General features: G+C 38.9%; 1 protein-coding gene across 1 annotated transcript; it reads left to right on the top strand.

Annotated features, from left to right (window-relative positions):
* The first annotated feature begins 550 nt into the window (after positions 1–550).
* LOC132265588 (cytochrome b5-related protein-like) lies at positions 551–5,193 on the top strand. The gene is made up of 5 exons (XM_059766316.1): positions 551–761; positions 1,196–1,322; positions 2,300–2,694; positions 3,239–3,643; positions 4,709–5,193. The coding sequence occupies exons 1-5, from the start codon at positions 688–690 to the stop codon at positions 5,004–5,006; spliced, it is 1,299 nt and encodes a 432-aa protein (XP_059622299.1). The 5' UTR covers positions 551–687; the 3' UTR covers positions 5,007–5,193.
* Positions 5,194–10,835: the final 5,642 nt, after the last annotated feature.

Consider the following 10,835-nt stretch of genomic DNA (forward strand, 5'->3'; position numbering starts at 1 on the left):
AATTCTGTTAAAAAATAATAATTATATTGCTTTTTCTAGGTTATGTGATTGACTTAAGACAGTTTCGGGTGATTAAAAAATCACCTTCATCATGAAATTGTGTTTAATCTAGGATTGTTTCTCTTTTTTCTTGGCAAATTTGAGCTTTTTCTGTTTAAAATAACTTCATATTTACTAATTTTCTGGTGTAAAAAGGTTCAAATTAGGTGAAAAAAAATGTTAAGACTGTATTCATAACCTTACAATTTGATCAAACCTGGATTAGATTTGCGATAAGTTAAAAATTCGTGGAGGAAACAGTTGAAAGAGTGTAAGAAATGCCTTTAAAGACGTTGAGAAGTGTCTGGAAGTGGTGTACAGTGTTTAGCGCGTATTATCTCTCCCTTGAGAGCCCATCAAAGCCCGCGCAGTGACGTCACGCCACTTATCAAACACACAGAGACGAATTGGAAGAAAAGCGCGAGTGATTAGTGGCGGTTGTGTGTGGTGGAATGAGCTGATTAAAAAGCCAAAACATGAGCTGCTCGCACATCGACTTCCTCGAAGCCGCACTTCAATCGCCCGCGAATGCTGAACACGTTCGCAACTCAAGTGTGTCTGGCCACAGAATGCTATTGCTTTCTGCTCAGAATTGAGAGTCTCGAGTGAATCTTCGGTGTTTCAGTTCAGTGAAAACAAGAGTGAAAAATGCAGAAGAAGGGAACGTCAATTTCGCGGAAATATCCCTCGCTCAGGGATATTCCCAAGAGGACGCAATACAGGTTCGGGATTCACACAATTTCATTCACTCTTTTGCACTCTGTGACCCAAATTGCTGTGCTTTGGAGGAGATTTGTGGTGTTTTGCGATGAGTTTGGCAATGTTTTCACTTTGGATGGTGAAACAGAATATCAACAGAATATATTTCATTTTCACTTCTTCCCCCCCCCCCGAGAAGCTTAAGTCAGATTTCTATTTTTGTTGAACTTTAGCCAGAAAATGCGCATAAAATTCCCTCTCATTTCTTATCATTCTCAGTGTTATCATTTCATAGCTCAACAATTGTTTGTATTTAGACTCAAGAGAGCAATCCCGGCTCATTTGTGTTTATCAACACTCAATTTGTGTTTATTGTCGCATTTTTTGCCGGCTGATAAGATTCGCGGTTATCAGTTGACGAGCTGCATGATTGACAGCAATTGTGCTTCTTTTGCAGTTGGCTCGAGGGCCGCCGGATGGACGATGGCGCCGAAGGGCTGTGGAGAGTCCACGATGGCATTTATGACTTGACTGACTTCGTGGACAAACATCCAGGCGGTCGAGAGTGGCTCGAACTGACCAGGGTTGGTTAACAAGTCCGCGGATGCGTGAAGAAAGCTTCGCATTTGCATTTTCCCACGAATTTTGCTCACAATTGAGCTTCAATTTAGCGCTTTTTGATCATTAATAGCATAAGAATGTGAATAAGAAATGATTAATGCGCTCAAAACTTAACATTTGCTCTCTTATTGACGTAAGAACATGTTTCAGAACATATGTTTTACAGTGGATTAGAAATTTGTACGAACACTTCGAGCCAAGGGGGAGATAATATGGCTAATATCTGTACATCTTTTTCCACAATTTGTATGGAGAATCCTTAATCCTTAGAATGATTTTTCGACGGCATTCTGCCTATTCTGATGCTAATTTTGGCTTTATCATCCTGGCAATTTACTACAAATCGACTAAAATCTAACTGATAAACTTTCAAACCTTCATATCTGATGTTTTTAAATCATTATTATGATATTCTTCCTTCTAATAATCTTTTAATATCACTGAATAAACCAAATGTCTCTTAATTACAATCTTTTTAGCTCAAAATCGCAACTTTTCCGTACAAAAATTTGAGGTTATGTTTGATTTTGACGTGTTTTGTCACAATTTATGTTCCAGAATCGCGCTTTTCATGATTTTTTATGAACAATTCTGTAAATTAATTAACTAAATTCGCTTTCAGTGGAATAATAGAATACCTTGAGGTGTTATTTTGTCATTAAATCGAGTCACATAACCTAGAAAAATGTGTCAAGATGATTAAAAAAAATTGCAGATCTGCATTAGAATTGATTTCTAGGAGTAAAATGATCCGATTTATTGCAATATATTCGGCATTTAATCTTCTATATGCTTCAGCTGAACTGTACACCACTTCCTACCGTATTATCACCCCCTTGATCAAGTGGAAAATGCCACTAAAATGCAGATACGATGTTTGCTAATGAATCTGAGGCATTTTCCTCTGCGGATTGCTTACTGAACAGACTACATTTTGCAGGGAACCGACATTACGGAGGCTTTCGAAGCTCATCACCTCAGCGAAGCTCCGGAGCGGCTTCTGGAGAAGTTCAGGATTCGCGACGCCAAAGAGCCGCGGAACTTCACGCTCACGTTCAAGGAGGACGGCTTCTATCGCACGCTGAAGCGAAGAGTGCGCGCCAAGCTGAAGACCATCGACACTGTGACGCCGGCCAGGCTGTCCAATCTCTACACAGACGTGCTCTTCGTGATGACGTACGTGATGGCCGTCGCGGCGGTGATCACGAAGGGCTACTTGGTCGGCTTCTTGGCCGGCATGACGCTGACTTTCGCGATCATCTCAGCGCACAACTACTTCCACCGCCGCAACAACTGGAGAATGTTCATCTTCAACCTGTCCTTCATGAACTATCAGTGAGTCCATTAGGCTATCTTGAGCACGTCTCGATAAGATTGCGATAAGAGTAATTCGAGGGTAAAAAATTATTGGGACAGTTCGATTTACTTATCAGAGATAAGTTTAAAATATATTTAAAGATTCTTTAGAATATTTTGCTTTTTCGACAACATTTTCTTACACAACATGCTAATTTTACACGTTTTTGAGAGCTCAATAACATGTGAAAAGCGTGTAAAAACAAGAAAATCTTCTCTAAATCTTGATGAAAGGTGACCTCAGAAGATTACTTGTGAGGTTTAAGATTCTCTAAAGCACCTTTTCAAGACATGATCAACATTCTTGCGCTTATTAGCAATTTATTCATGGATATTTGAGAACAATTTTCTCATCCGTTCGGAATGTTATCTAATCAGGATGACGAACAAGTCAAATGGGAGTAAGAAAATAGTGTAAATTGCAAGTTGAAATTTGAATAGAGATTTAATTCGCGCCAGTGATTGTTTACCAACAGTTTGTGGGTCAAATCCGTGTAATTATCTATAACTTTGTCGCTTGCAGAGAATGGAGAATTTCGCACGCCTTGTCGCATCATTTGTACACAAACTCCCTGCATGACCTGGAAATATCTCTGGGTGAGCCGTTCCTCTGCTGGCTGCCTGACCCCAAGATAAAGAACTTGTTCCAGCGCTACGCGTCGTGGATTTACGGCCCCTTCATCTACTGCCTCATCTACGTGACGGAGTTCATCAAGAAGCTGATTCTGTCCAAGAATCGCCTGGGTTTGGACGATCTGATCCCATTTTCCGTGCCTCTCGTCATGTATTTGGCCACCGGCGAGGCGCTGACGAGTGTCATCAACACGTGGCTGTACATCATCTTCTCCGGCAGCTTCGTGTTCTCCCTCATCGGCTTCAATGCGTCGCACCATCACAGCGGCGTCGTGCACGAGGGCGACGCCGTTCGGTGAGTTGCACGACTTTTCCGTCGCCTTGAATTATGACGGACAAAAAAGGGGGTTCATTTTTTTCCGTCCGTCCGTCTGTCGGTCCGTAGTAAATGGACTTGTAGCGTCGAAACGCCAAGAGATATCGACATGAGGTTCTCACCAAAGATCAAAAATCCAACTGCCGCTAGAACTTGGTGATATCAAAACTAACCCTCACTCGTACGTCAGCCATTTTGAATATCCCCAAAATACACTTTCCACAATTGTTCAGCCCCTATGGCATGAATCGGGCTCAAATTCTTATATATTATAGCTGACCTCAAGACCTTTTCAACGAACCGTTACTTGAGGACCTAAGTCCTTTCAGTTCCTAGATATTAGGGTCCAAATTTTGAAACTTTAAATGGCCACAACTCCTTTTATAATTAACCGATCGGATTGATTTTGTATTCATTGGAAAGGTCTCATAAAATCCTATCTTACACTCTTACAACATAATTTGGTAGAATCACCGCTAGGGGCGCTGAAGTAAAAAAACGATTTTTGAAATTTCAAAATCGAATAACTCGGAAAAACCGTCAGGCATTTCCTTTAAATTTTAGTATGTTGTAGTTCAGATCGAGACGTCTGTAAAAATAGGTCATAACTTTTTCTGATGGTAATAGAACCTGAGTTATGACGGTTCAAAGTTTTAATTTAATTTACGCTATAACTTTGGTTCTATTTATTCAATCGTTTCGATTTTGGGCTCGTTAGAAAGCTATTGCAACACTGTAAAACTATTTAGAACAACAGAAGTTCATCAGACCACCGCCAGAGGCGCTAATGTCAAGGACAACATTTTTGAAATTATAAACTCAAAAATTTTATTCCAAGGTCACACTTATTTGAGATAATTTCTTAGGTGTTTCGATAGTCCAGATCGAGACGTTTCCGAAATGGAGTTAAACTCATTTATCACTGCCATAGAACCTGAGTTATGGCGGTTTGAAATGTTTCGATTGAAACAGCGTTCGGTCGAGTTGGCGGCGCCCAGCTGACTATAAGCATTAGCTTATCACGTCCTTTTCCCGATTTCCCAGGGAGAACTGTGACTGGGGAATCTACCAGATGGACACGGCAATGGACAGGAATGACATCAACAAGTCACACTTCTTCACGCTGACATTCTTCGGCCAGCACATTCTTCACCACATCTTCCCAACGCTCGATCACGGCGTGCTGGCGCAGCTTCAGCCCGAATTCGTGCAGACGCTGAAGGAGTTCGAGTACGACTTCAAGGAGTGCAGCTGGTTTGAGCACATCATCGAGCAGCACAAGCAATTGGCGCGCATTCAGCCCAGAACTGAGTTTGTTGGACAGCTGAAGAAGACCAAGTGAATCGCGGCTCAATCCGCGCACGCTAATGAGAAGGCACACAAATTTCCTACTCGAGTAATTCAAATACTTGACTTGAAATACTTCTTAATGGGTTTCAATGAGTCATAAATTTTCTTATGTCAGTGTGAGTTTATACATGGAATTAAAAGTGAAATGAAGTAAGAAAGAAGGTTTGTTGTATAGAAAATACTGGTGTTTATTTATTTACAGCTCATATGGCCTCATATCTTGTCCAATTTTCCATGGATTTCCACCAAATTGGGCTCAAATGAAAGATATTGAAATTATCTACAACTTTGTAAAACATTATAGAGATTTTTAACCACTCCTTGTTGGTCAAAAAGGGTCTTTTGTGTACCACTCGGTAAAAAATTCACCGGTTTTTTTGACAACATTTTACTAAATATCTCCGAAACGAAAAAACTTTTATATTAAAATTTTTTTTCTTAAATATGTATCACACTTTGGGCTACATTTCCCCTACACATGCCAAAGCGATATTTCTTTTCTATCTGCCTGAAAAACAGGGTTTTTCCACAACAAGTTTGAGTAAAACCGATGATTTCTTCTTGATTTTCAAGCAAAAACTGCTCAAAACACTTCAAATTTACTAAATTTGCCCGAAAAACGGGCCTTCAAATGACGTTACATAACATCCCAGTTTACTACATACTTAACATACCTGTTTTCACCGCCTCTGCAACGTATAAAATAAGAGATTACAACCGAAAGTGTTCGTCATCGAGCTCAAATATTGAGTGGCATGTTTTGCATTGACATTGAATGTCGAAATGAGAATGTTTTTTAACATTTTTTCCTCACTCGTCAAGCTTTCTTGGGTGTTTCAAGTGACACCGCGTGCTGCTAACTAATGAGAAAATCACGCATAGTTTGTGTAAATTTTTTACTCGTGTTGAAACCTCCAATTAAAGTCTGGATGTGCGAATTTTGGTGTGTCTGGAGAGACAAAGGGGAGATTTGGTGGAAAATTTGCTATTATTGTTTGTCGTCTTGGTGCTTTTTGGGGTGGAGAATTGAAATAAAATTTTACAGCATGACATGTTTTTTCCCGGAAAGGCTCAGCCAAGGCTCAAGGGGACAATCACTCGCAAGTTGAGACCCAACTTTGTGATTATTCTGATTATTTCATACAAAATTCTGTGGTTATTTTTTTTAATTTTTCTGAATATTTAATCAAAATTTAAATATAATTCAATAATTGTGAATATTCAGAATATTCTGATTCATTGGTTGAAAAAATATTTTTTTTATTATTTAATTCAGAATTGTATTATATTATTTTTTTTAATAATTTTACATGGGAAATAATCTTTTTTTTTAATTATTCAATTCAGAATTTGATTATTTAGATTTTCTTGTAATTCTACTTCAGAAAATAATCATTTTTTGATTTTTTTAAATTCAGAATTTGATTATTTTGTATTTTTTCTGGGGAAAATAATAATTTTTTAAATTATTTTTTTTTTAATATTTGATTTTTTTTTCCATTTTAGTTGAGAAAATAATCTTTTTTTTTTATTATTTCTTTCAGAATTTGATTATTTTTCAATTTCACTCGGGAAAATAATAATTTTTTTTAATTATTTGACTCAAATAATTGATTATTTGATTAGAGAACATGAAGTTTCTTCAAAAGTCGCCTTCTGACTCACCCCTTGGAAAGGCTCGACAGTGTGTATGTGTGTGTGTGTGTGTGTGTGTGCGGAAAGGGCATGGAAATTCCTGGGATGTGTATTTGATATATCAAATTGTTGGAGAAATATTCCATATAAATGGGTAGTCCTTATCGCCCACTCTATCTCGTGGCGCGCGTATAAAGCTCAGAAACCTCTCAAACGATAATGCCCAATAAAAACAGAAAGTTCGCCGGAAAAACTAGGGGATTGTAAATATTTACATTGCCGAAGACGGCATCCGGAGATGCCGAAGGTGGCGTGAGTTGAAACAGTGGCGGACAAGATGGTGATGGGGAAATCGTATTGATTGTGGAAGCTATTATGGCTCTCTCGTGTTTTTTTTTTCTTCCTTTCTTTCCCTTTGCCTTGTCGGATTGCTGGTGCAGAATTATAAGGATTGCTTCCCTCGCAAAAGATGCGGAGATAGTATGGCATTGTGATTTGACTTTATGGCTTTTTTTTCCATGCTCCTCTCAATTCCTCATTCCACCCCTCATTTCAATTTTCAGGGATATTTCCCAAGCATTTCACTGATGCTTTTCTTCCCCGCACTTTCCTATATCGTTTGCGAAGGAATGAATTGCCCGTGAAAGGTAGCGTAGCCGAAAATGGCCTGTCCCGGCGCTGCTCAAGCGACTATTTTGGCACAGCGCTTCAAATTGGAATTGATGTATCGGTCGGAATTGCCTGGGCGAAAGGACAGTCGCAATTCTGCATATTTATTCAAGATTTCATTGGGTTTCATGCGTTAAGACGAGCGCTTGTTCAGCAGAAGCAAAGCCATCGAGATTTATGCCACTGATGCGCATCATTCGAAGGCATTTCGCTATTTGTCAATCAAGAGCAAATCTTTATTGCTGTGCCCCATTAAATTTACTGCCCTCGCGCTCATCATATCGCCCTGATGGCTCTCCAAGGGGAGACAATTCTCCGAAATACTGTACAGCTTTTCAATGGAAAGCTTCTGTGGCAACAAACTGAGGCATTTCCTAAATTATTTCATTGCTTTTTCTAGGTTATGTGATTGATTTAAGACAGATTCTATCATCAAATTTGTATTTCAGCTGGTAATTTTACTCTTTCCTCGGTAGAAAACTCCGGATAAATAAAGAAACAACCTAAAAGTCAACTATAACCTCAAAAATATCTAAGAAAGTGTCTCTTTGCTTAGTTTTCTTCGGCGGTTTTTTACTCTAAAGTGATGAATTCAACCTTATTATTCAGTAGGAACATTGTGATATTCGCCATATTTACTTATTTCTAGGATTGAAGTATTTCTAAAACCGATTTCATAACCTCACAATTTGATGTGAATTTTTCTGAGCATCTTCCAAAGATAAAACTAGGAAATCAAGACAAAAATTGTTTATGAACAAATCGTGAAACATTAAGATCAATTCATATAATCCATAATCTAAGCATTTGAAGATCTTAAACATCTTGAAATGTTCAGAAGATTCTGCATAAAGGCCTAAGAAGTGTCAGAATGTGCACAGATTCAAAGCATATTATTTCCCCTTTGTGTACAACAAGAGAAAGAGAGATTAAAATCGAAGCTGGGTCTTAAGCAAGACACGTGACGTCGTGAAATTTATGAGAAAATCAGGTTTTTCTGTATTATTTGACTGCAGAAAATTAAAGAATTCTTCACAGTTGAAAGGCCTAAAAGAAACTTTAAAGACACAGATGAGTTCCAGATAATTCGTACATCACTTACGACCACAATATCTCTCCCTTGTGGCACCTCATGCTTGATGGCATTACGAAGCAAGCAGACAGTGTTCATCGGTGGATTGACGACAGACAAGACATACACACTCGCTGTCCATCCAATCCCGCAATTGGGGTTGCTGGAGAGTCAATTAAAGAAGCAATTTGTATCTCAATTTATAAGGCCACTTGCGATCTGCACAAGGTGGCAATTTTCAGTGCTCTCTGGCGGAATTCAATCGCTATTTATACAAATCACGTTCGCTGCTCTCCGCGTGCGTGCCAGAACCACCCTCGCGCGATGGCGCGTTTCTGTATGATTGAGCAGCGCCACGGGACACAAAGGGTGTGAGTGACTCGCTGCGTACACCGCAAAACATTCAAAGCATCCGCTTGATGAACTTCCACAACACTTTCACCCCCGTCCCAACTTCTATCGGGCACAATCGAATACATGTTTATGGCTTTGTACACAAATACCGCCGTCTATATGCAAAATTAATTACACTAAAGGAGTTCATTTCCACTACGTTCGCATCGCACACGAATTTCACTACGCACTCTCGCGATTGCGGTGGTGAAAGAGGGACTTTTGAGGCAAACAACGCCCAATTAGGTCGCTTTGAAGATCCGCACATCATATTTGCCACCCTTGTCTTCACAATATATTGAGTGTATTTGAGGAAAATGAGGGTGAGAATTCGAATATTATGAATCTAGACATTTTGGGGTGCATTTCAATAAATCCAGGATTGAATTTTTACTCACCTTAAGTCGTCTTATCATCTTGGGAAGCTTATAGAATTACTGCAGATCAATCTGGAATGTTCTTTTCTCTATAATTGATTACTTAATAATATCAAAAAAGGGAAGAATGTGATTATAAAATGTTGCTTTATCTCTGTGAAATGTTTGCAATTTCTTCACATTCAGAAATTTCAACTTTCACGAATTAATCTCTCGTTTTCGATTCGGTAGAGTCGAAATATCCGCATTTCTTATACTGTTCTGGCAGTGTGTGTCTGAAGGTTTCCTTCTTGACTATCATCAATGAACGATTGCCGAATATTTTTCCTGAATTTCCACCGCCCAAAAGAGCGCTATCTTCACACTCCACATTCCACGTCTGTCGATGAGACTTTGCCAGCATTTTCATATTCATGTCGACGGCAGAAAATGGATCGAACAGCGGCTCTTCTGTGCAGCAGTGTTGGGCGAAAAAAACCCACCCCAAAGGCCAGCCGCGAGATGATTTAGTGCACTTTTCGAATGTTGAGGAATATTAATGGGATTCATCATCGACTTTGCGGAGCAATTTCAGTTTATACATCACGGATTGTCAATTCGTCAATGAATTGGAAAATTGCCTAGGAATCTGCATGCACGCCATTGAGTTTTCCACCCCCCCATTCAAGGGCGGGAAAAGCCTCCCCTGTCGGTAGGCTGAGAGGGGATCTCTGATGAGATATGCGAGGCGCGTCGTCTTAAATTGAAGTGTAATTTATTTGAATTCGATTGCAGATTCAGACAGCAAAATTACCGACGAACAGCAGAATTCTTCGCGCGTGTCTTTAAAGTTTCACGGGCGAATGTCGCATTGATTAAATCGCCAAATCCTGTCAGACGCGCGCTGCAAATTGACATTGTCTGGCAAGCGAAGACCGCATTATGACGTGATGGTATAAATTGCATAACAGGCTCAAACCCACCCACAATTGCGCCCAACTCGAGTATTGCCGTCGAGATCTAATTAGCGCTGTTGTTTCTTTTGCTAAACTGCCAACAAGAAGCCTCCATCGTTGGTAAAGATGCCTTGAAAGCACTTTACTCCATTCCTCGTCGAGCTCCTCACCTTTTCACCCATTTCCCCACTCCCACCGACGCATCGGAAGTGTCGCTCAGTGTCTTCGAAGTCTTAAGGATGTGTTGAATTTGGAGTAGAAGTAATTGTTGCAAATTTGCCACAAATTGCAACGTAATTGCACACAATTTTTTTTTTATACATTTCAACAATCAAAAAAGAATTCAGTTTTGTAGTTCTCAATGCAATAAAAGTGTAATAAACAATAATAATAAAGCAATTTGCCATATTCATGTGCCTCAAAACCCAAAAAAGACCATCAAAACACCTTTCAATCGATTTTTAAAGTTCTAATATTGCTCTGTACATTTTTTTTCAGCTCATTTTATTGGTATTTATTAGAATATTTGACTGAAATATGGCAAAATTAATAGAAAAACCTTAAAATATTATTTTCCAAAGTTCATTTTTAATAATATTTGTGTATATTTTATCCAAATAATTGCTAAAACATGATTTTTTCATACATTACATAAACTTTTCTCTAAAGACTTAAAGTAAAAAACTTAAAAGATATGACAAATATTATTTGCATTCAAGGTCTAAGGACATTTTAGGAAA

The sequence above is a fragment of the Phlebotomus argentipes genome, unplaced genomic scaffold (assembly GCF_947086385.1).
Source record: "Phlebotomus argentipes unplaced genomic scaffold, Phlebotomus argentipes genome assembly contig_5, whole genome shotgun sequence".
Classification (NCBI taxonomy): domain Eukaryota; kingdom Metazoa; phylum Arthropoda; class Insecta; order Diptera; family Psychodidae; genus Phlebotomus; species Phlebotomus argentipes.

What these genes read in the sequence shown, in the direction of transcription:
- LOC132265588 (XM_059766316.1), top strand. Translation starts at nt 688, where the DNA reads ATGCAGAAGAAGGGAACGTCAATTTCGCGGAAATATCCCTCGCTCAGG. An exon ending in CCCAAGAGGACGCAATACAG is followed by an intron (nt 762 to 1,195) that starts GTTCGGGATTCA and finishes CTTCTTTTGCAG; the next exon opens with TTGGCTCGAGGGCCGCCGGA. An exon ending in CACGAGGGCGACGCCGTTCG is followed by an intron (nt 3,644 to 4,708) that starts GTGAGTTGCACG and finishes CCGATTTCCCAG; the next exon opens with GGAGAACTGTGACTGGGGAA.